We start from the raw sequence: 26,242 nt of genomic DNA, 5'->3' as shown, positions 1-26,242 counted from the left end.
AAACCATGGATCTCCTGAATTTTGTCTGGGGATGGTCCAGCACAGAGGTTCTTCCTCTGGTCAACAAGTGTAGAGTAAACACTGACCCTGAGTCTTGAACAAAGTGCCAGAGATGCATTAGCTACCACTCTTTAGTTGCCCTGTTTAAGTGGATTACAAATGCTATGTTTCAGGGCTGACAGAATGGCAAAACCTCATCATCACTATTCCATTCTGAAGGCGACACATACTGCTTGTGTCAGGAATGACGCCCTCCATTACACATTTTTGCTCACAGGAAGTTTGTGCTGGATACGAGCAGCCCCTGAGGAATACCGGTCATGCTTTATCGAGTAGAGCTCTTAGTGGATTGGAGCCAAGAGAGAGTAGCTATCTACAAGAGGAAGAAACAATAGAGCGCATCAGGGAGGTGTTGTAGCTTTTCAGTGAGGCTTAGCAGGCCAATAAAGACTAATGAGGAAGAGACAGGAGCATTCTGTCACTGTGGTGCAGCTTCCCCCACCTGAATAGCCATAAAAACCTTTGAGGATCCCTTAAAATGGCGGAGATAAAATGTGCTTCCTAACAATACTCTCGCACTTTGAAGGCACGGTTCAAAAGAACATTGATTCAAACTCTAACAATATGAGTTGCGACCATCGAGTGTGGACACTCATCCATGGTCATGTCACACCTTCCAGTTCCAAATCGATGCCTTCTGTCAGCAGAGAAACGCGAAACACAATTCAGAGAAGCAACGCAATGCTGCACAGCACAGCAGAAAATCATCTTTTAAATTTTGCCTGACTGGAGACGGGACCGCTGCTTTGACGAAGCATATGAAGGCTCTGCACGTAATTTGTTCTGTGTGACCACAATATCAGTCCTGTCAATGTCGCTCAAAGGAATTGCATTCTCCTGGGTCTCAAAGCGTCTACTGCTAAATATGGCAAACACACAGTTAAGTGGCTTCCAGCTGTTCTCACCAACAGCCAAATCACCAGTGTGGGGAATCTTCAGAGGCAAAAAATAAATGCAACAGCAACTGGTGGAGATTGCAGCAGAGAGTGTAGACTGTGGAGACAGGGTCAGCACTGGACGTGCCTGCTCGTGGAGACTGACAGTACTGCAGTGGTGAAAGGTGGAGAGCTGGAACGAGAAGGGGCATCTGCTGTTTGATCAAACCGGCAGCTGCTCATGACACAGGCTGCAGGCAGGCCCACGGCTCGGGGCTCAATGCAGCTCCCCGTTCCACTGGCCTACTGATGCTCAGATATACTCTAAACCAGAGACGCTTTACCGCTATATATAGCCACTAGCCTTTGTCCTCTGGGTGCCTGCCATGATGACAACACGTCCATTATCCATTGGTCCATTCATGTCCATTATCACAAACAAAAATGGTTTAACTCTGCGATTATAAAATAAACAAACTTCACATGGTTCAAACTCGTTATAAGGAAAGTATGTTTAAGAGGGGCTGTGGTGGCGCAGAGTGATAACAGATCTTGATGCAGGCATCAGTTCGTTACAGTTGCACGCCGAGGACCAGGGTTTGATTCCCGGTCCTGTCAAAGCTGAGTTTGGCCGGCTCTCATGGAGCGGCATAATTGGCTCGCTGCTCCGAGGGAGGGACTCAGCAGGGACTTGTAGGATTGCCGCGTACAACAGCACCCCAGTCGCCTCGGAATCACAGTCACGGGCTATGAGACGAGACGGCTTGAAGAAGGCGTGTTGTTCTCAGGATGGGGTCGTAACCGGTGTATCCCAGCTAACACTAATTGGATAAGATGTGTACAATTGGCTACTAAAAGGGGGAAAAATGTTAAAATAAAACTGTTAAAAAATGAAAAAATGACTTCAGAAAGCACACACAATAAAAAAACACAGATCAAAACAAAAATACTACCAGCCCTCCTGCTTTTCTCACTGTCCCCAGAAACACGGGTTTGAGGTGCTTTGCTTACAGGGCATGCGGCTGGCGTGCCAGGGGGCTGAGTTGGTGACGTATCCCTGCTTGGATGCTGTGACGATGACCCACGTCCCTGGGTGGTACTGGAAGGCGACCGTGACGACCCCATCGCTGCCCGCCCGGCTGGACGCCAAGGTGGACTGGTTCCCGTAAACCTCGACAGCAGCGTCGGGCAAAGGGGACAGGTCACTGTTGTCAAAAACCCGAACTCTGATCAGCACATCTGAGGAGAAAAAGGAGACTTTACATTACATTACATTAATGGCATTTGGCAGACACTCTTATCCAGAGCAACGTACAGTTGATTAGACTAAGCAGGAGACAATCCTCCCCTGGAGCAATGCAGGGTTAAGGGCTACACCAGGATTTCGAACCACCGACCTTGCATGTCCCAGTCATTTACCTTAACCACTACGCTACAGGCCGGAGACAGGACCATGAGCAACACAATCACACCCCTTTTCGGCATTTACAGAAAGGGATAATCTTACTGACATATCCCTCTTGTTCCAGTGAGCGACGTGGTAGGCTTTAAATGGTATTTCGAATGATGTCACTGCTTCGCACAGAGAGTGAGTGATGCCTTTTATCAGTCTGCTTTGGCAACACTTCCAATTCAGTTTGCTAGCTTGAATCAAATGAGTCATGACAGGTATTTTTGTAGCAAGATTACAGATTTAGATTCTGGTTAAATCTAGGATTCTAGCACTATGTGGAAGTGACTCAGACATTGCAGCCAAAACACAGTGAAAACGTTCTCTTCATCCATTCCAAAGCAATGACCCGGTTTAGTCCAAAGTCCAAAGTGAGGGCAGACACCCATGGACATGCCTGCAACTTTTCACAGGGCTAATCTGGCCAGACAATATTATGTGGAACTTCCTTTTATGTACCGACTTGCCTTTACCGCCCCTTTCAGTGACTGTAGACTAGACACTATACAAAAAAGGTTATGGAAGAATAATGCTCCAAACAGCAGTAAGCCCTTGAACCTGTTAATGAAACAATTACATTTCCTGTCTCAATTCACATGCGCCACTACCCTCGAGATCCTCTTGTTGTTGATGCTAAATGGGTCACATGCGTTGCCATGGATACCAGCAGAGCCTCTCAGCAAACTGTAACCCTTGTGTGGTTACATGGCAGAGAGACAGGTAACTGGCTCCATCTGGCCTTAAATTCAGATCTCTTCATGATTTACATGTGTGAAGCTCCTTTTATCCCCGTCCACGCCAGTCAGCACAACACCTGGGTCAAATACATAATTGTTTTGGATTCAAATACCTGTACTTTTCTGTGCTTGATTGATCTTGCCTGGTGCAATTGAGATAACCAAGAAGACCATACACCAAACAAGCACAGTAAGGTGTAGAAAAGCATTTCATTCCAAAACAATGACATTATTTGCCCCAGGTCTGGTGAGCACAGAGTCTCAGTCATGTCTGAACAAAGTCTGTAAAGGTGACTTAATGCTCCTCTTTCATGGAAGCGCGATGCACCAAAATAAACACATCCCCTGTAACAAATCAATACCCTTGAAACCTTCTTCCAAGCATCCAGTCTTGCCGACCAATGGTAGCCATGTGCCACAGTGCGGAATGAGCAGGCATGTTTACACATGGGGATGAAACGGCCGCCGTCCTGCTCAGCATCATTGCTCATTTATCTGTCAAGCCTCACTATAAGAGAAATGTAGACTTTCCCCCTCATAGTAATCTCTTTTAAGTTAAGGCCAGACCACAACCCAAATGGATGATCACATGAACTATATAGTATGTGAGGATGCAGGTTGCAACACCATAGAAGATCCCTATCTCTGCCTCCCTTCATGTATTTGTGGTGCTGAAACCAAGTATTGTGAGCATCAATGCTTTTATAACCATATTCACTGCAATAGACTGTGTCCGTGTGATTGAATAGAAGAGATTCAGATAGTTTTTTTAATCTTGTAGAGTAGAACTCAACATGACAGAAAACAAGTCAAGCCAGGCAAACATACACTGGGGTGAACAGTGTGTGATGATACTAGCAGCAAGTTTTCTTAAACCCAGGGAGAGTGCCCGTTGGCCTGCAAGCGGTCAGACAATGACAGGAAATGTTCTGAGGAACGCACTCCTATTAGAGGCTTTGGAGAGCATTGAGCCGGAGGCCACGGTGCTGAACATTAACCACAGAGTTGACACAGCAACCCAACCCAACCCAATGACTACATTGTGCTTACCCTGAAGATGTCTCACTATTTATTTATAGAAAATAATTATGTCTCACTATTTATTTAAATAAAATAATTAAACTTGTAAGGTAATATTAATGCTATTTAGTTATATTATCACTTTTCACATGCTATGTGTGCCAAATGTCAGAAAGCATTTCAGAGATGTTCGGAGTCCAGGCCCCTGAAAGGCAGCACGGTTCTCAAATTTGATAAACCCCCGCCAATTTAAAAAAAATTAAAATAATGACAGTAGCAGATTGCAATGATGACATAAATCGCGTGACCAACCCTGGATTCAGCAGAGTCAATCTGAACCCTAATATGAGAATGCCAAGGGCAACAGTGGGAAGATATAATAGAAGTTCAATAAGCACACACGCAGGCACCCAACCCACCAGCTCTGGAGATAGACAAGACCGTAGTCCTGACCCTCTCAAACCCTCATATCCCTGGTGACCCTAGACTGTGGCAGGCATGCATAGTCCAGATTCTATAACAGACCACGGGGCTCACCACGCCTTAACTGGATGAGCCACCTAGCAGCCACTCTCTTCTTCTACTTCAACACTTTGTTCAACAAGCTCGAGTTAAGTCTCCAGTAAGTGCTGAAGGGAAGGAGAGCTCTAATGCAATGACAAAACAAGGCGAGGCGACTAATCCAAGATTAAGGTCACTAGTACAAATGATTCCAGTGGGTTCTGTGGGGCATACCAGGGATAATAGTGTTACTGTGCCTAGCTTCATGACATGAGTTCAGCATATTTCCTTCCTGCAGTTGAAGGGGACTGATCCAACCTATTTTACATTTTAATTATCTCAGCTGGCCTATTTCAGACTTTAATTAAAAGCAACAACAGTAATCAGAAGACAGCTTCTCTCACTGCTTGAAGAACACAGTCTCACCATTTTGCAAGAGCAGGCAAACAACGGCTTGCTTACATTTCAGAATTCTCCAGAACCATGAGCACAAGAGTGACGCATTGCCAAGTAACGTCACATCATCCGCTGCTGATGAAATCCAGCGATTCAATCTCTAAGTCATACAATGACAAGGTGGCGATTCATGGACTGGATTATTTCAGACATTGGACTAGTAACTGGGCTGGGCTTGGTTTCGTGGAGTGGCTGTACATACAGTTAGAAGACTAGCTCTTTTCCTGGAAGTTTCGTAGTAATGGCCCGACAGACCAAGCACAGCCTGGGCCTGCATGTAGTCCCATTAACAGTGAGAGATTTCAGAGTCTTGCTTTCAGCCCCGATTTCTCAAGCTGTGTCTGCACTGTTCCCAAGGGCATGAGGGTCCAAAGGAGTCTGCCTAGTGGCTAAGTTGCTTGACTTTGACCAAGAAGGTTCGTGGTTCAAGCCACAGTGTAGCCACAGCTGGGTCCTTGAGCAAGGCCCTTAACCCCACATTGTTTCAGGGGGGATTGACCCCTGCTTATACCCCTTTCTCATAAAAACCAAGGATATACACAGGATATTGAACCCGGGATCAACCCGCGTTTGACCACCAGACAATGGTCCCAGGGAATGTCCCGGGTGTTCGATGTCGATAAACGATGAAATATCAATCGCTCAAAAGGTTTGATGCTACCAGCACGCTGATACTTACACTCATGTTCAGCATATAAACAAACAAATATATACTACTACTTGTGAAAATGTTGCGTGGTGTTCTTTATTATAACACAAACAGACCTTGTCAAGTTTGATCGAGCCTTCTAGTTGGCTGGAGAGATATGAAATTTGCCTATATTTAAAAATTACTTGATACATAGCTCCAAGTTGCTCTTACATTTCCCAACCCTGCATTAACCATTGTAGCCTACAATACAATGTGAAACTGAACAAAATATTTGTGGACCTTTCCTCCCAGTTCAAGTGGTGCGACATGTGTTTTCACTCTTCCTGTGAGCTGGACTTCATCTTACGTCGGACAACTAGCGCTGTTTGGACAAAAGGCACGTTGGCACATGGGGGCAACTTGGAGCTGTGTGTGACTAAAGCAAATTCAGCAGGATCTCCCTGTGGAGGATGGTTACCAGACCCTCACAGAATGACCAGACCTGCCATTGAAAAGGTTACAATGCATAATACTCCACCTGTGCTCTTACACAGTAACAAATGTGCAATGTTCATCTCCAGCTGATAGACCCAGAGTAAATGGCTTGCCCGGTAGAAAGAGCCTGTCCCTCCATACCAACCACAGGGATGGTTAACCATTTCATACCTTTTCTTTTTTGAAATTGGTTTCCAATTTCAGCATTATTTCACACTTTTGAAGTAGGTCGATCTGTGAGAAAGTTAATCTGAAGTCAGGCTTCACACTGTGATTAGCAGCTTCTTGAACAGTAGGTGAACGGAGCCTCAAATAACTTGGTGTCAAGACAATTAATTTGGAGCATGATCGGCTGCTCGAGTTCCCGTTTCTCCTGATTTATTTCCCTCAGTTGCTGTCACCTCAGTCACAAGCTTGTGATGTGACAAATGCAAATTGAATCCTTCCTGAAGGGAGGCTAGCACTTAGTACCTGCCTTGAAGAATGGTTCTAAAATTCCAAAAGGATTGCACCCATTCCATACACGGCACTTGTCATCAAAGGTGGACTAAAATACATAAAAATGTTATTTGATACAAAAAAACTACAAAAACTTGTAACAAAAAATGTGTCACAATGTTTTTGGAGGGAGACCTGGTATTATGATAGAAAGTATTATAAAGTATTATGATTCAAGTTTGTCCTAGATCATAAAATACACATGACAAAACATTAAAAAATTAAACACGTATTTCAAATACATGTAATTCAACTACTACCCATCATTGCTTGTTAGACCATCTATCCCCACACACTTCAGAGAAGCACTATGCTAGAAATACTAGAATAATACAAAATTCTGTGTAGGTGGGATTCCAATTCCAGGCAGCCATTCAAAGTTGAAACACTCTCTGGTGGTGCTTCAGTTAATGATGCACACATTAGCCACACTGTCAGCTTCATAATAACTATCCAGCGACCGTACCATCACTCGAAAACCTGGTAGGATTTTGTTAGCTAAGAATAAAAAATGTTAGCAATTTAATTAAATGAGACTTGCCACTAAACACCTCTGTTAAAGCTGGCAAAAGCCTGTCGGCAACACCTATCGCAATGTTTCATGAGGCTCAAACGTCTTATGAAACATTTGAAACCATCAAAGTAAAAACATATGAATCTACTATATGCAGCTGATAAACCCTTTCCCTTTAAACATTTCACTAGTTCCTCCATAGCAGAAGATAAAGAACAGCCAAAATGAGAGCATTCTCTGGGTACTGTTGGATAATTATTTGATAAAAAACTGCATGCCTTAAGCCAGGCTTAATACATCAAACTTTTCCCATATCCCACCAGTAGGTTGGGAGTTGGGACAGTTTTCAATGAAAGATGCTTCAGTTAAGGATGCAATGCATATTGTTAACTGTTGCCACCGTAAAAATGAAAAAATCTTCTAAAATCCCCAAATTGCGGGGGCACGGATGGTGCAGTGGGTAGCACTACCGCCTCACAGCAAGGAGGTCCTGGGTTCGAATCCCCATCAGCCGGGGCCTCTCTGTGCGGAGTTTGCATGTTCTCCCCGTGTTTGCGTGGGTTTCCTCCCACAGTCCAAAAACATGCAGGTTAGGCTGATTGGAGAGTCTAGTGAGTCTAGTGAGTCTAGTGAGTGAGTGAGTGAGTGAGTGAGTGAGTATTCCTGCCTTTCGCCCAATGTATGCTGGGATAGCCCCCCTGCGACCCTGCTCAGGATAAGCAGGCTAGGATAATGAATGAATGAAAATCCCCAAATTAGCAGAGCGCAAGGTTATTATCAGCCAAGCATAATAGCTGTGTCAGTGGGAAAGAGCAATACAGTCCCCTAAACTATAGGGGAGGTAGATGAGCTAAATGGGATGCCATCCTAGCCAGTCAAATGCAATGTAAGAAATCTGCTGCCACAAACTTGCTGTCTGCTGATGACAGTCAAATAACCCAGTAAAACAGCTGTCAGAATTAAATTACCCGGCAAACTGCCAGTGTTGCTGGAGCAGTATCGTCCTGTATGGTGTGTTGAATCCAGGGTGGGGGGGAAGACAAGGTGCTTTGGCCTGAGTCCAGCTGGGGATTCAACCTCTATCCCCATTCACACATTAACCTCTTTATATAGACACTAATCCAGATGATTCCAGCAAACCCCATTAGGTCCTGTGGTAACAAGGCGAGTCTCTTTACAAGCTATCAAGCAACTTCCTGCAGGAAAATAGGGAGCTGCTAGATTTGAAGTTAATTTGCATTTCAAGTAGATACAGAACTGCAGACAGAGAGCTGTACTGCTGCTCCCTGATCCTGCACTGAGACAGGTGAGCAGGGTGATCCCTGGCTAAACTCTCCCTGCTGTATGCAGACCTAGCGTGAAGCAGCCAGCTGCCCGGTGGCTGATCTCTGAGAAGAGGTTCACATACAGACCCTGCATGCCCAAGTCGCCTAAATGCACCTGGCCAAACACAACCGGACTGCGAGTTAGCTCAAGTGTGGTCAGTCACAAGCAAGCACGACTTGCACCACATCAACTTGGACTCAACTGGCAGCAGTTCACAGCTATGGAGAGCAGCAATTTCTTATATCTCTGCAGAAGACTCAATGGTAGAAGGGTCATTAAACAAATTAAATGCATTAATTAACAAATGGAAGATACAAACACAACGGGAAGAGACACAGCTCATGTAAAACGTACTTTTGCCAGCCAGAATTTATTAAACTTAATAGGTACTTGCATCTGCCATGCTTGTTGCAGTGGCTACTGTGAGGTGTCAGGGTCCATGTGCTTAAGAAGGCTGATATGACACAATAGCAAAACATTTATTTATTGATTAATTTATTTCATTTAGAAAGGTCATTACTCACAATTTAATTTAGCTTGTTAGATGGCTATTGCTGGATAGGAATTTTCAATTCCAAGCCTGGACAATGTTCAATTTGTTCACATTAACCTACTGTATGCAGTGCTACCTTAAAATCTTGCTTTGAACAAAATGGAAATAGCAGCAAGAAAATACTCCTAGGTAGGGTAAAAAGAGGTGAAAATAGTAACAGGCTAAAGCCAAACCCATCTGTATTCCACAACGACATACGGAGTGGAACAGACATACAGTCAAACCTTTGCACCTTTATAGAATTTCAAACTGAATGTAAAACAATAGGCCGCTACTGGTCACCTCTTCAAAGGAAGATCCATGCAAATAAGGTAACATTGGAAACATCAGATCATAATCCTTAAATTGAAATATTCATAGTTTGCTAAGATCTTTCACATGCCTAAAAAGACATTTTGCAGGCAAATCAAGAGCTTTACACATATGCAGAATGAACTGTGTACTGTGTATTAATAACAACTGCAGGCTATTAATAGAATTGGACAGACTAAAAATGAACAAGATTTTTGTAAGTTGGTTTCTGATAAAAAACAATTCCTCATAATACGGAATACTGCAATTATAATAGCTATTCCTCTCCATTGAATCCTCCTATTGTGCACATCCGGCAGTCAGAGAAACACAAACATACTGTTCATGCTGTGAACTTCCTTTTTTAAAGAAAGCAATCCCTTGATTCTGCTAAAATGGTCAAACAAATTATTTACAAGCATTTCATAATTACTAATGGGGTTGAAAGCATGTACTGCCATAAGGAAACACTCTGGGGAGTGCACTCCATTTGCTCTATCTGAAGGAAAAGCAAGCTTATTGTTCTCTTCTTCCCTCACAAAATATTAATTTCCATAAAAGGGCATTCAATTATTAGTTGCTGATTGAAATAGTTATCACTGCTGTCTATAGTGCCAGTCTAAATTACCATAAACTAGTGTTGTTTTTTTGTCAAACCCAGTTTCAATCAATCTCTCAGGTCTCTCCAATCTATTATCCGGTTTCACTGAAGTACACCTTTTGCTTCAAAGCAACCCCTCTTCAATAACAAAGGGGCATCTTTTTGAAATTGGGGTCAGAAACTATGTGATAAAAGCACCCAACAGGACTATAGAGATGAACAGTCTCAAGACTTCAATTTAGTGGAAACTGATGGAAGTCAGAGTTTGGTTTTGAAGTTTCATTCTTGAAAAACAGCTTTGTTTTGATTGGGAACCCACTAGGACCTTCAAAGAGGTTTTCTGTCATTCTATCCATTTTTATTTTCATAATACTTATTATATTAATTTAAAAATATAATCGTTAATTCCATGAAAACCATTGTGGAAAGTACAGCAGTTCATGGTGGGCTAGGGGATATGAGCTTGTGGACAGACTGCTGGCTCACATTCCAAAAGCACCATTGGTGTACTCCTGGGTAAATTCCTTGACCTACACCGAGAGTTGTGTCAGGACTGCAGATAAAACATACCTTCTACTTTACTAGTAGACAAATTAAATCTGAAATACTCAATTGCATTAATTAACAAATGAACATGATTCCAATCTGCAGTAAATTGGTATGACAATGCAGAGATGTATGAAATGAAAAGCTGAACTGTGCAGAAATTTATGATGCACAAAAACAAAAGCATTGTAAAATGAAAGAATGATAAATAGGGGTGTATATTTTTTTCAAATATTTAATGTGTTCTGGATATGAGGAAGGACATTGTGCCAACAATCTCTTGGTTTTGGGCAGCTAAAATGGTTCTTGGTATGAAATGTAAAGGTTACAAGGAAATACCTTATCATACCTCATCCTTACAGGCAAAAGGAGACTAAGGGGGAATTGATTTTGGCTTTAATGTAATGTAATGTAATGTAACATAACATAAGGTAATGTAACATAACATAACATAAACATACCATAATGACAAGAACAGGCCATTCAGCCCAACTATACTCAAAATTTCCTTCTAAAGTGCACCTAAAGTATAGTTCATCTAAAAACTAGATGTTATCTAGCACCATATCAAGCCTGGTCTTGAAAGCCCCCAGTGAGTCAGCCTCCACAGAATGACCTGGCAAGCTATTCCACACGGTGACCACTTGCTGTGTGAAAAAATACCTAATATCAGTGCAGAATTTATCTTCTGCTAATTTCCATGTATGCCCCCTCATTCGGCTGATAGGGCTCAACCAGAAGAATCTCCTGTAGTTCACTTTGTTAATCCCTTTCATGAATTTAAAAGCCTCAATCGAATGGTCCCAACCTGTGCCAGTCTTTTGTACTGGGAACCAATTTGGTTGCCCTTCTTTGAGCCTTGGCTTTAAATTCATGATTTTATTCATATATATTTGGCCTCCTTGCATGTACGGCATGTTTGAGATCTCTCCACAGATTTTCAATAATATTAAAGTCTGCGGTGGCCATTCCAAAACCTTTATCCGTACTTTGTGGTTGATTTCGAGGTATGCTTTGGTCTTGCTGGAATTCAAGGTATGCTTTGGTCTTGCTGGAATACCCAACCTCTCCTCAACTTCAATGTCTGGATTGACCTTTAAACATTAGCCTCTAGAATTTCTTGATATTTACTGGAATCCATTCTTCCTTCCAGTTGCACAATATTTTCCTCAGTGCCCCCAGCTGCCACACAACCCCAAAGCATAATGGATCCACCTCCATGCTTCACAGTTGGCAAGGTGTTCCTTCTTTACAAAGGCTTCACCCTTTTTTCTCCAAAGATACCTTCTTTGGTGGTGGCCAAAAAGTTCTATTTTGGATTTCCGTCAGTCCAAAGCACATTGTTCCAAGGCTTCAGGCTACTCAATGTTTTCTTTTGCATACTTCACACGCTTAATCTTTTGTTGAGGTTGTTCTTTCTCTGCCATGTAGGTCTTTACAAAGTATGTTGTATTGTTGGCCAGTGAACAGCTAAAGCTGTGTTTACTACTAATTATTGTTCTGAGCATTTCTCACCATGCCTCAGGCCATTCTATTTTAAATCATTCTTCGTCTTCCAGAACTTCCAGAACCTACTAGTGCGACTGGTCCTGTGTGGATTTCTAAATAACCACCAGCCTTACCTGCCAACCATTTCCAGAACAATACACCTCCAATACACCAATCATCCATCCCACCAATGCACTGAACAACAATACTGCCAAATAGTAGTACACACCATCCAAAGGGTGCCAGTACTACACAGACCTCCCTGGTGACTAAGGTTGTAATAAACCCACTGGCACCATTAATGGATGCTCAGTGCCACCAGTCCCATATGGATTTTCATATAATCACTAGCTGTACCTGCTAGCCATCAGTTAGTTTAAGATGCACACCAACTAGCTTGCCCTGTCCTTATCCACAACCACTGACTGGCACATTCAGCTGCTTTGGATAACTCTTTAAGTGCTTTGCTAAGCGATCAGCCAGCACCAACATTGAACATCACATTCGAAAAGGAGCGCCAATTTCTAAAGGTCCTAATTTTAGTTTCTTCTTCTCAAACGCTTCCTCAATAGCATCCGTGCACGGCACTGTTAACTCAATAAAGTAAGCTATCCTCTGCCTCTCTGATTACAAATCCAAATCAGGTCTCAAGGATGTTGAAATGATAATCTGCAGAACCTGGACTTTCCGACCAATGTCGGTTACTAATTTCCATTCCCTAGTCCTATTCCATCTAAAACATATTTTGAAACATATTTTGTTGTTTGCATTGTTTTAAACTCGCCTCCCATACAAAAAGACTTGGATCTCAGGTATGTTTTTGTGAATTTTTTTGTTGCATCTGAAAGAACATGGGTGAGCATTTGATTGGCTGGAACTGGGGTGGAAGAAGTATACTATTCATAACTCAGAAATGGTAATTAAACTGCATGTCATAAATAACTATATTTATGACAGGTAAAGCTTACCTGGTTTGGGCGAGCTCAGATGAGAGAAAAATAAACCAGCCAGCAAAAAGATCTATTGCACTTTAATTTCAAATTTTATTTTAATGGGTACAGAAGGCAGCCAGTTGAGGGAGCTAGTGAAGTTTACGATTTGATACTCTTGTCAAAGGTACTCATGAACAAGTCTCTTGTATCTCATTATTTTCTCATTACATCTCATTAAATTGCTGTAAAAAATATCTTGCATTTAGAAATAACAAATGGAGGGTGTGTGCAGTCTATTGACTAAAGAGCTGAGATAATAAGAGAAAAAGGTGGGGATTGCTCTAATCATCCACAATGATTAATAGGCTAAATGATTAATAGGCTAAATACTAAAGGCCAGGTAGTCTGGATTACATCACTGCAGGAGGAAGACCATGTAGCTACTCATACCTGAGTGAACATTACATAAATATCTATGTGATGCCCAGTGCATCCATGTGCACACGTCAGATAAACATGAAGGAATAATGAGAGGCATTAACTAATTTAATTTTGCACAGCTAGGTTTAATGAAACTAACTATTTTGTGCTGCCAATTCAAAAGTGGAACTGGGAACATAAGAGATTAATTGCCCGGGTAAAAGTGACACATCCATGTTCGAAAGCGAGGGAATGTCAAAGATCAAATTCCCCAAATGTACCCTGCAAGTACAGAAAAGTAATGTTCTCTTTGGGTATAATGATTATGTTTTCCAAGCATAAGGTGCAAATTAATTATATATTGCTGACTAGGGGTACAATTTTATGTACCTACTGTATATAGTACCATCTGAGTGACAAATATTTGTACCTTTTGGGGCACTTTTCGTACCTTTTCTTCTGAGAGTGTAATATCTGATAAAACATCTCATGTCTGAATGCCTCAAAGACAACCTACATTACATATCTCAGCACTCACAAATAAATACAATCCTGTGCTGTGACTGAGTTAGAAAACTTGCTGAGCAGAGCCAGAAAGTAATCTACAACATCCAGGAAATCAGTGGCAACCGAAACTGGCGTGTGGGTCATATCATGGTAACTGGATCAGGCTCACAGACAGGCCATCTCAGATTTTGAAATCTTCACGTATGGTTTCAATTCTCCAATGAGTTGTGCATCTTGATACAGGGCGCAAAAAAAGTGCTGTATCTTTACACGTGTCGAGTAGACTACAGTAGTTCTGTAGGCTAATAAATTATTTCTAAAGTATACATTAAAAGTAATTGGGGTACGTTATATAGCTATCATAAATAATGTTGGTAGTTATAATGACTAGTTCAAAGAATACCTTAGTAAACAGACAATGGAGAAACCCTAAATTCAGTTGAAGCGAGGAGGACAGAACACACGAACATGCAATGACAACATTTAGCACATGTAGAAAATCGCAGCAGCCCACTATCCTCGACACAAAGCACTGTTCCAAATGGAAATGATCACAATGATTAAGTAGTCATTACTACCCGCGCCGTCAAATAATAATTATAAAAATATCTCAATATATATTTTACAGGGGTACACCATCGTGTCGGAAACGAAGTGTCACAAGGCTAACGTGAGCTACATATGAATAATTCCTAACACGTATCGTCCTTGTCAGTCTTTCATCGCCAAAATGCAATGGGCTAAGCCTTTCTCATTGGTAAGCAGGCGAATAGATAACAACAATTCATTCATATATAAATATGTATAGGTTATTAAAATTGCCACCATTGTCCTCCATGTGTAACCTCACACAAGGCTCCAGTGGGAGTTTCTCATTCAAAAATCCTTTGTTTCTACACTGTACACTGAAGAAATGGCAATCTATGGAGAATGACCAGGGAATATGTTAATTGAAACATGCATTCGGGCGTCATTTATTGGGTGATATATGGTTACATAATTAACCCATCAAGGGCATCCCTTCTTGTTGAGGACCTGTATGTTCAAATATTAACGTGCAAATCTGTTCCATATTAAACCATGTTGTTAGCACTCCCACTTCACACACCAATGCTTAGCTAAAGATAAATCTCAACTCACCAAGTGTTCCCTGATCCGGAATTGATTTAGCTCGACTCTTCCAAACGCTGCAGAAGAAAATAAAGAATAAAATAAAACGAGAGATGTACAGAGATGGCATTCTTGTAGCTACATCACCATTGCCAACAAGGTAGCCATTCATCCATGTTGTTTTCGGGTACTGACTACTACTCAGATCTCGCAGTCTTCAGATGCCCACTCCCCTGCACGATTCCTCTTCGTTTGCCTCACAGCTCCATTGTCTTACATGGGAGGGGATGCTAAATGTGGTGTGCACGTTCGCCCTCTATTGGTAAAACGTGGTATGGCGTGTCGGAGAATCGGCATAATGTAAGTGTCATCCTGACATTAGCATTAGTTTTCCATGTTGTTTTGCCAAAAAAAATTTTTTTTCATGTAAAAACCCAATAAAATTTTACCACAACTTTAAGACAATGTATTTATAGGATACATTTAAATGTTGTATTCTTACGAAATTCTTACACAATGGCAGGATGCTGATTCAGTGTTTATGTTATCTATTATCTTACCCAGCTGCTGAAGGAAGGCAGTTCGCATACGTGCCATAAAATAAACCCAGGATTTCCTCTTTTTGCATAAATACCATGTCTTCTGACCTTCAAAGAACTCCTGTTTCCATTTTGGTGGGACAATGTTTAACAAACTGTTATTTAGTTATTCCCCTACAGTGTACTACTATGTAACAGTGCAGTTTAAATACATTAAACTAGAAACCTGGTATTTTTACATTTTTTTAATCAGACCACTGACATAGACCCAACATTATGTATTTAACAAATAGTAAACACAGCTTTGCTACTTTGCAAAATAACTAAAGGGACACATGCTTGGATAACTTGTATGCTGGCAAAATACATTGTTTTCATTTGGCTTTCCCTCATGCATTACTTTATCAGTAATATATGAGTCAGATAGCAAGAAGATCCAAACCACAGCATTACATTTGCAAGACATCATTTTAAAACTAACCATTTGTCATAATTGCCCTATGAGGGGTTATAAAGCTGTATTGTATTGCAAATTACAGTAAGATGATTTTTTGGTAACATTCTGATAATAAATAATACATTACATTACATTATTGGCATTTGGCAGACGCTCTTATCCAGAGCGACGTACAACAAAGTGCATACCCATAACCAGGGATAAGTTCGCTGAAAGACCCTAGAGGGAATTACAATTTCAACTGCTACCTGTACAACAAAGATAAGGACAAGGGCCTTTTTTTTTTTTTTTTTTTTTGAGAACAAATAAACAAACAAACAGAGCAAAAGTGACCAAAGTGAACTATCCATACACTGCTTACTTAGCCAACTAAAAATACCGATACACAAAGCACATCACAGAGACAACAATTAAGGTTCACAGGGAGGTAGGATTTAATCTAATCATGCAAACCATTATACAATGATTCAGTCCCCTACATGCTTAGATCATGTTCTTGTGAACATATACACATTGCATGAGTTAACCTGGAAGCTTGTGGTTGCTAGGCCATGTTGGCCCCAGCAACAGCGCTCTCCTCCTCTGTTCCTCACTGGCCCACAAGTGACTGAACGCCCCCCAGTGACTGAATGCTGTCAGGATAACCATTTGAGCTTCAAGCTGTAAAAGAGTGCAGCAATATAAGCAGTAATAATGAAGAAGCAAACGGTAAGGTAAATGACAGGGACACACAAGGTCGGTGATCCCCGGTGTAGTCACAATAAGATCCGCACAGCCGTTGGGCCCCTGAGCAAGGCCCTTAACCCTGCATTGCTCCAGGGGAGGATTGTCTCCTGCTTAGTCTAATCAGCTGTATGTTGCTCTGGATAAGAGCGTCTGCCAAATGCCAATAATATAATGTAATAATGTGACAAAATCTATAAAAACAATATTCTCTCTCTTTACACATTTTCCCATTACCTTTCTTTCATAGTAGCTGACAATGATGGCAGCACATAAATATTTTTAGAATAAATATTTGGACACAACTTGCTGTTTGGCTACACAAATACATTAAGCTACATCACATAATGGTGTGCAAAATAAGTCCTAGAGTGATCACATAGATACAAATTTGAACCCTTGTCAAATAATCAGATAACTATCCAAGTAGAAATACCACACTTGTCTGCTAGAACACCACAAATACTAAAATGATTAAACACAAGTGCAATTATTGCCTATAGGATACATGGCTAATTAAAACAGTGAGGTAGGGAGGGAAAGGTGCAGCCTAAAGAGGAGAGTTTTCAGTCTGCGCTTAAAAGTGGTCAAAGACTCTGCTGTTCTGAAATCCACAGGAAGGTCATTCCACCATCGTATGACCAGAACAGACATCAGTCGTGACTGTGAAGTGAAGGTGCGACGAAGGGGAGGCGCCAGGCGTCTGGCAGGTGTATAGGGTCTGATGGGTCTGATTAGCTTTTGGATGTATGCTGAGGCTAATCCCTAACTGCTTGGTATGCAAGCACCATTGTTTTAAATTTGATGCGAGCCATAACAGGCAGCCAGTGGAGGTCAATGAGCAAGGGGGTGACGTGAGAGTGGGGACATTGAATACCAGCCGCAGCGTTCTGGATCAGAGTTCATTTGTCCAGGCGGGACAAGACTATTGCTTGGACAAGGAGCTGAGTTGAGTAGGTGGTGAGGAAGGGACGGATTTGGCTAGATGTTGTACAGGAAGAACCTGCCTGCCCAGGTCACCGCGTGATGGACAGCCTGTGGTCCATCACCACTCCAAGCTTCCTTGCACTGGGGGATGAGGTCACTGTGGTGTCCCTGAGTGAAATGGAACAATCAGAGAAGGGAAAGGTTAGAGCAGGGATGAAGATTAGCTCCGTTTTACCTGGCTTGAGCTTTAGATGGTCGTTGTCCAGCTCTGGGTGTCTCTCAGGCAAGTGGATATATGGGTAGAGACCTATGTGTCAGGTCAGGGAAAGGAGAGAGAGTTGGGTGTCATCAGCATAACCGTGGTATGACATACCATGAGCAGAGATAACAGGGCCAAGGGATCGAGTGTAGATTGAGAAGGGAAGTGTAATGACGAGGATGGGCGGAGAGTCAGACGCGACTAAAGGTAACCCCTATCCACAAAATCCTGGAAGCGAAAGGAACTGGGATGTACAAAATGCTAATACAAATGGGGAATACTCCCGGAACAGAGGGAGGAACAGAAAATAACAAGGAAGAAAACTCCATATGAATAAGACGATAAAGCCACAAAAAAAACGGCTAAGAGATAATAAAACGACCCTTAAAAAACAGGGTCGACAAACCAAACTAAGTGCGCAATTCGAGCACTGAAATCCCCGAACCGGGGATAAAATAAATGTACACCCTAGCAAAAGACTAGGTACGAAAATAAAACCTTGAGTCGCAGCTCAGGAGAAAAACACAAACCAAAATACATATACTGGGGACACCGTCCCTCTACCACCGGCTCATACGAGCACGAAAAATAAAAGAGAACGAAAACTAAGAACCTATAGGAAGGTGTCAGCCATGAACACACACGAACAAACTGAACACCTTCCTTACCTTTTCTTTTCTTTTTTAAGATTGTCCGAAACACAAACCAGCACATTACCTGACTCAACCAGCTCTGAGTCTACCTTGTGCATACCAGCTTTGTACCAGAGCGAACAGTGGACACCAAAGCGTCAATCAAATGTCAGCACTGCCCTTAAATACTCTCAGGGGGAACGCTTCCCTGGCACTAATGAGGACCAGGTGAATGCAATGAGCCCCCCTGCCCGCTGGTGGCCCCAATCGGTCACTACCCCATGACAGGAAGGGGACCAGGGACTGAGCCCTGGGGAACTCCTGTAACAAGGGGACAAGGGGTTGATACTTTACCAGCCCAGGTAACCTGGGAGGAGCAACCAGTGAGGTAGGACTCAATCCAGACTAGTGGTTGACTGTGTCAAAGGCTGCAGAGAGATTTGGAAAGATCAAGACAGAGGAGAGGGAGGCTGCTTGTGCAGCCGGAATGGATTAATTGATGGAGAGGAGTGCAGTCTCTGTCGAGTGGCCAGGTCTGAGTCCAGCAGGTCATTCTGTGAAACAAAAGTAGTGAGCTGGTTAGAGGCAACTCGTTTGAGTGATTTGAGTAGGAAAGGAAGAACAGATACCTGACATTAATTCTGTATAATGGAGGGGCCCAGAGTGGACCTCTTCAGGAGTGGGGTGATGTGGGCCCTCTTGAAGGATGAGGGGAAACATCCAGAAGACAAGGAGGAGTTCACAAGGGAGGTGACAAATGAGAGGATGTCTGGTGCGATTACATGGAGAGATGAGCGGATAGGGTGGTAGGTAGATGGGTGTGCAAGAGTTGAGAACCATCAGTGTCCGTGAGGGGAGAGAAAGTACAGAAACAGGGATTTCCCCCAGTTCCTCTCAGCTGCACATCTGCTGGCCTGGAGGTACCTAAAGTGTCAGACATCCATGGACTGGGAGGGGAAGATCGAGCAGGCCTAGAGACAAGAGGACAGAGAGAGTCAAGTGGTAAGGAGAGAGAGGAAAGCAGAGTGGAAGATGTGTAATCAGCGGTGAGTTTGGAGAAGAATTCAAGAGGAGGGAGAGAAACAGTGACTCTGGGAGCAGGAAGCGGAGGGTGAAGGAAGAGAGGAGGTCACGGTGGCCTGTCATAGTTGGGGTGGGAGGAGGGGAGGGATCCTGGGGAGCAAGAGGGACGGGGAAGGAAATTAAGTGGTGATCAGACATGTGCAGAGGGGCAACAGTGAGGTCTGAAGAGGAGCAGTTCCTCACAAACATCAGGTCAAGGAGGTTGCCAGCCTTGTGGGTTTGAGTATAGTGCTGCAGCAAGTGGTCAAAGGAGTGGAATAGTGGTAGGAAGGCAGAAGTATGGGAGGCTTCAAGTTTGATGTTGAAGTCTCCCACGAGGTTCAGCGGGGTGCTGTCCTCAGGAAATGAGCTGAGTATGGTGCCAAGCGCATCGAGGAAACTTCCCAGGGTCCCTGGAGGACGATAAACGACAACAATATAGAGGTTAATGGGGTGGGTGATTGAGATAGAGAGAATTCCCAGGAGGGGGAGATCAACAAACCAGTACCAACAGCACAGCCGGATGGCCAGGGGGTGTGAGAGAAGGAGAAGGAGGATGAGAGGACTGTGATCCAGGTCTCAGTAAAGGCGAGGGACTGTTGGAACAGGAGGGAGGCATGAGCCGTAATGAACTCAGTGTTTCCACAAGGCAGACAGTTCTGTAGTAAATGTAGCAGAGTAACTGCATTTGTTGACGAGTGCATATATGAGAACCAAAGACTGTTCCTATGTCTCTATATGAAATATTATACTGTGATCTAATCTGTGAGTGAGCCAGCATTGGTGTATGCAGCCAATAAGTGCATTTAGCCAGGGTAAAAAAACAGGCATACACACTGGCCCTCCAGGACTGTAATTGCCAACCCCTGGCCCTGGGTTAGATAATGAACCAGATGTTCATATATCAAGAGATGGCTTCCAAACAAATCCATAAAAATAAAGAAACAGACAACGGTGCCATGTCCCACTATTAATTAGATCAATAATTTGGTTTGAAACGAATGGAACAGTTGTAAAATTGCCTGAAAGGGGACACAAATGTATCTTGCCCTGCGCAAAATAAGGCAGATGGTTTAGGGGGCAAAGAAAAAAAAAACCAAGCAATTTATCCCACTCCTATCCCATACGTAGCGTAGTGGGCAAGGTAAATGACTGGGACCCGCAAGGTTGGTGGTTTGATCCCCGGTGTAGCCACAATAAGCTCCGCACAGCCGTTGGGCCCTTAAGCAAGGCCCTTAACCTTGCATTGCTTCAGGCAAGGATTGTCTCCTGCTTAGTCTAATCAACTGTATGTCGCTCTGGATAAGAGCGTCTGCCAAATGCCATTAATGTAATGTAATGTAACTTCAAAACGGACAAAGACTACTAACAAAATGATTGTTTTGCAATGGCTATGTCAGTCTCAAAGAAGTCGAAAATTTGTGGTTTTGAATCAGAACAGAGGGATCTAAAAGATCCTATTCATTTACTATTTATTGGGGAAATACATTTGCAATGTGGGTGTTATTACTGTTAAATATCTTATTTTTAATATAGGGGGAGACATGGCTCAGGCAGTAAGAGCAGTCGTCTGGCAGTCGGAGGGTTGCCGGTTCGATCCCCACCCAGGCTGTGTCGAAGTGTCCCTGACCTAACCCCCAAATGCTCCTGACGTGCTGGTCGGTGCCTTGCATGGCAGCCAATCGCCGTTGGTGTGTGAGTGTGTGTATCAATGGGTGAATGAGAAGCATCAATTGTACAGCGCTTTGGATAAAGGCGCTATATAAATGACAACCATTTACCATTTAATATCTCTCAAACATATGAAGTACATTTAAGTGTTACTTTGGTTGATCCTACTGAATTATTATTAAATTATTTTCCACATTTAAGAATTAAAATATATCTCAGTACTTGTATTATTTATTTTAACCTATTTATGTTATTTATTTATTTATTTTTCTATGTTTTTATTTTATTTTTATGTTTTTAAGGCATTAATACGTCTGGAACTTTATATACTGCACGTTCAGTAACTCTGTTGAGGCTAAGGCCCACTCCACATTCTTCTCTCTGAGGCCATAGTAGTATGGAACCAGGCCACAAGGTGGCAAACAAGACCTTTCGCAACATTCACAGTTACAGTACTTGTTGAAATTCTATTTTCATGGATGGATTTGGTTTATATAATTGTGAATATGCAATAGAACCGCAGGATCTGCTATAGCATGTTTATTTATCAGTTATTTACCCAGGGAGTCCCTTAGAGACCCAAATAATTTTTCCAAAGAGCCTTGATTGCAAAAGTTCAAAGGACAAGAAAATATACAGTGTAATATACTGTAGAATGATTTACCCCATTGGTGGTGGTACCCAATTCTCTGTAAACTCTAGAGACTGTTGTGTTCCGTAGTTTCTGAAATACCCTGTCTGGCACCTACAATCATTCCACGGTCAAAGTCACTTAGATCACATTTCTTTCCCATTCTAATATTTGGTCTGAACAACAGCTGAACCTCTTGATGTTTTGCATGCTTTTATGCATTCAGTTGTTGCCACATGATTGGCTGATTAAATATTTGCATTAACAAGCTGGTGTACAGTTCTACCTAATACATTGCTCACTGAGCATGTAAGATCCATAAGTATCCTAAAACATAAAAAATAATCTGTCAGGATTCAGAACAGACTGGATGCAGGACCATCTTTGTTTTACTTCTGGTTTGCCACAGATCTCCGCTACCAGTTAGTTTCTTTGAAAAGGGTGCCCTTTTTCACCTGTTCGCCCCAGTGCCTTTGCTTGACCCTGTTCACCCACCCTGACTGAGCCTTTGATTTGCTCCTCTGCTTGCTGTGAAGTGGCTCCGGTAAATGTAGCTCTGGAGTGTTTCCAGCTATTTGTTATTTTGCTTTGTTATTTTGCCTTTGTTATTTTTGAAAGTGACCCTGGGAGGAGACCTGATCTCCATTCGGGTTTTGCTACACGCCACTTCGAGCCAGGTAAACTTTCGAAGACTAGCTGAGGTTTATTTAGGTTTGTTTAGGCAGACAGTACCAGAGTTATTCATCAGTCTGCAGTGTTCATTTCATTCCCACTTCGCATTCTACACTCAATCTCCCTTTCCTTTACCCTGTCACAGGTCATACATAACAAGCCTCAATAACCATCAGCAGAATCAGTCCATTCTTTTCCTTTCTGTGACTGAGGTATGGATTTAATCAGTGCTTTTGCAGGAAGCAATTCCAGAAATCTGGCTCTGTTCTTATCACAGCCACCAGCATGAAGTCATCAGTCTCACACTTAAGGTGATCTGCTCCAAAGGTTACTAAAGGTTGTTTATGCAACTCAGATACAGCACTGGCACAAATTATAGAAAGACTGCATTTTTAAACAGAGTTTGATGATTAATGCACTATTCTGAAACAATTTCTGTGTTTGGTATCATATACTGTATGTAATATGTAATAATATCAGCATAAAACAAAACCGATGATGATAATCCTGACAGCCAACCAATTTTAAGAGCAGGCTACTAAACGTTTTCTTAAAGCACAGTGTCTCCATAATTTTTCCAAATTGGCGTGTTATATGTAAAACAAGTGCTGTATATCATACATTTCAGCTTCTGCCATCACAAGTTGATATTTATTTTTAAGGATCAATAGTAACCAGTGTATTACCATTTAGAATGGTGATCAGGCTAGATTATTTGACTGCCATAGGTGTGCAGTTGTCCCTTCTTGACTCAATCGAGATAGCCAATACCTGGATATACTGTATACTAGCCCATCTAATAACCCACAAAACAGCGATGTATCATAATATGATGTATATCTGAAGACTGTGGCATTCACCCATTATCAATTAATCCAAAAATACTTTGCCAAAATAAAAAATACTTGCATGGTGTGAAAACACAGATTTGTTAATAACTCTTGATGAAGTTTTAAAATTGTCCTGCCACATACATGAAATACATAAAGTGAGAAGAAACACATAATTCTTGCTCAAATGCAACAACACAACATGCTCCCTGTTTGTTTGTGCCCAAGTCTCCCCGACTTCATATTCCCTGCATTCATGAGGGCCAATTTTAGGTTGCATTAAAAGCAGTCTGCAACTGCAGTCCATGTTTAGTCAGGCACATGAATAAAACACAGTGTCTCCAGTCAATATGATTAGAATCCTGTGTAGGATTCCTCTTGTCCACCCTAGTTCCCTCTCCATGTGTTGCCTTCCCATTCCTGTCCTCTCTCCTCTCCCCAGGTCCCAGTCTGGTAGGAGGTTTGCTGCCCGCCAACTTGGCCGGAATATCTCTAACCTCATCTTCCCTCCCTGTTGATCTCTGTGTGGCTGGTGGCCTCTGGGACGGCCAGTCCGCCATCCAGAAAGCAGACTTCATATCAGCCAATGCCTCCCACCTCAACCTTGACTTTCTTGCCTTAACAGAAACGTGGCTCTCACCAGAGAACACAGCCACCCCGGCTGCCCTTTCCGCTGCCTCCTCTTTTTCCCACACACCCAGAACCTCTGGCAGAGGAGGTGGCACAGGTCTCCTAATCTCATCCTCATGGAGATCTAATGTCTTCTCATCCTTCTCCTTCTCTGCTTTTGAATTTCATGCGGTTTCTGTTACTTTCCCATGCAGACTCTTTATAATTGTTGTTTATCGCCCCCCGGGTCCTCTGGGGAGCTTCTTGGATGAGATGGACATCCTCCTTAGCTCCTCACCAGACAATGGCACTCCCCTGATCCTCCTGGGTGACTTCAACCTGAACTCGGAGTCCACCCAGTCTACCTTTCTCTCCCTCCTTTCTTCTTTTGACCTTACCCTCACAATTTACCCTCCCACCCACAAAGCAGGCAATCTTCTTTACCTGGTCTTCACAAGGAGCTGCACAACAACCAACCTCTCTGTAACACCACTCCATATATCCGACCACTCCTTCATCTCTTTTTCTCTTCCACTCTCCTCTAACACCCATCCATCTCTCCCACCATCCACTGTCACCTGTCGGCGTAACCTACGCCACCTGTCTACCTCCACCCTCTCATCTACAATCGTCTCCTCCCTACCATCCGCAGAGTCTTTCTCTCGAATGTCTCCCGACGATGCTGCTACAACCCTCATGTCCTCCCTCTCATATTCATTTGACTCTCTGTGTCCCCTCACCACCAAATTAGCCTGGGCCCCCGCCCCCCAGCCCTTGGCTTTCTGATGCTCTACGAGCTGTCCGAACCAAACTGCGGGCAGCAGAGAGAAAATGGAAAAGGTCCTGTCTCCCCAGTGATATAGCTTCCTTCCATGCCTAAAATTAATGCGGCCGCCTCTAATCCCCGCAAACCGTTTTCAACCTTCTCCTCTCTTCTCGCCCCCCTTCCCCCCCACCTCCCTCATCACTCACACCTGATGACTTTGTCTCCTTCTTTGAAAAGAAGGTAGATGCCATTCGCAATTCCTTCTCCCAACCCTCTCCCCCTACTGACCCTCCTACCTTCCCCAACTCCCTATCCTCCTTTTCTCCCCTCTCTGACTCTGACACTTTGAAACTCCTCTCATCCCACCGCCTAACCACCTGTCCTCTTGACCCCATCCCCTCTCCCCTTCTTCTATCTATCTCTACTGACATTCTCCCTTTTCTCTCCTCTCTAATCAACACCTCCCTCTCTTCCGGCACCATGTCCTCTTCCCTGAAAAAAAGGCTAGGGAGCATAACGATTGGACTCTGGAGCAATGGAAAAGGGTCATATGGTCTGAGATTTACCCTATTCCAGAGTGATGGGCGTGTCAGGGTAAAAAGGGAAGCTCATGATCGATGTGCCCACCATGCATAGGGCCCGCTGTACAAGCCTCTGGAGGCAGTGCTATGATCTGGGGGCTTCAGTTGGTCAGGTCCAGGCTCAGCAACGTTATGTGGCAATAAAATCAAGTCAGCTGAATGTACTGAATGACCAGGTTATCCCATCATTTTTTTCTTCCCTGATGGCACGGGCATATTCCAGGACAACAAGGCCAGGATTCATCAGGCTCAAATTGTGAATGAGTGGTTCAGGGAGCATGAAGAATCATTTTCACACATGAATTGGCCACCTCAGAGTCCTGACCTTAACCCCATTGAAAGTCTTTGGGATCTGCTGGAGAAGACATTATGGCATGGTTCGACTCTCCCTTTGTCAATACAAGATCTTGGGCACAAATGTATGCAACTCTGGACAGAAATAAATGTGACATTGCAAGGTCCACATCTTCACAGCTTCAGCTTCCTCCAGAGATTCTGTTTCAGCGGTAAAGCCCTCGTCTGCTATAGCTGAGGTCACTGGGAGGTTAATGTCAGACGCTGTCCCTGGAGCAGGGAAGCTAGAGCTTCAGAGATCTAGACCTTGATCTTATGTTTCCAGCAGTTTTCACTAGAACCACATGTTTGGTGGAGGAGTTATCTTGAATGGCAGCCTCTAATTGGAGCCCTGCCCAAAGAAGGTTTGTCGGAAGCAAAAACAACATACAGGATTGGGTGGATTTGGGGGAAAGCTTTTCTACATGCAGCAGTGCCGTCACTTACAACTACCGCAGGTTTCATTGGCTTTGACTCGCACATCTTTGTACATCACACTGAGAAACAATTTTGGCTCACGACGCAAGATCGATTTCTGA

General features: G+C 43.0%; 1 protein-coding gene across 1 annotated transcript in view; it reads right to left on the bottom strand.

Moving 5' to 3' along the window:
* LOC133121230 (protein FAM171A2-like) overlaps positions 1-24,721 on the bottom strand; it is a 67,719-nt gene extending 42,998 nt beyond the window's left edge. The window contains exons 1-4 of the mRNA XM_061230432.1: positions 24,667-24,721; positions 19,639-20,023; positions 15,042-15,226; positions 1,947-2,174 (exon numbers count right to left, since the gene is read on the bottom strand). Of these exons, the coding sequence (XP_061086416.1) occupies positions 1,947-2,174; positions 15,042-15,226; positions 19,639-20,023; positions 24,667-24,721 (853 nt within the window). The remainder of the gene's footprint in view (positions 1-1,946; positions 2,175-15,041; positions 15,227-19,638; positions 20,024-24,666) is intronic.
* Between the last annotated feature and the right edge of the window lie 1,521 nt (positions 24,722-26,242).

This window comes from Conger conger, chromosome 2, assembly GCF_963514075.1.
Source record: "Conger conger chromosome 2, fConCon1.1, whole genome shotgun sequence".
NCBI lineage: Eukaryota > Metazoa > Chordata > Actinopteri > Anguilliformes > Congridae > Conger > Conger conger.
Note: the sequence above shows the minus strand (reverse complement) of the source record. Positions and strands in the feature narration are given on the sequence as shown.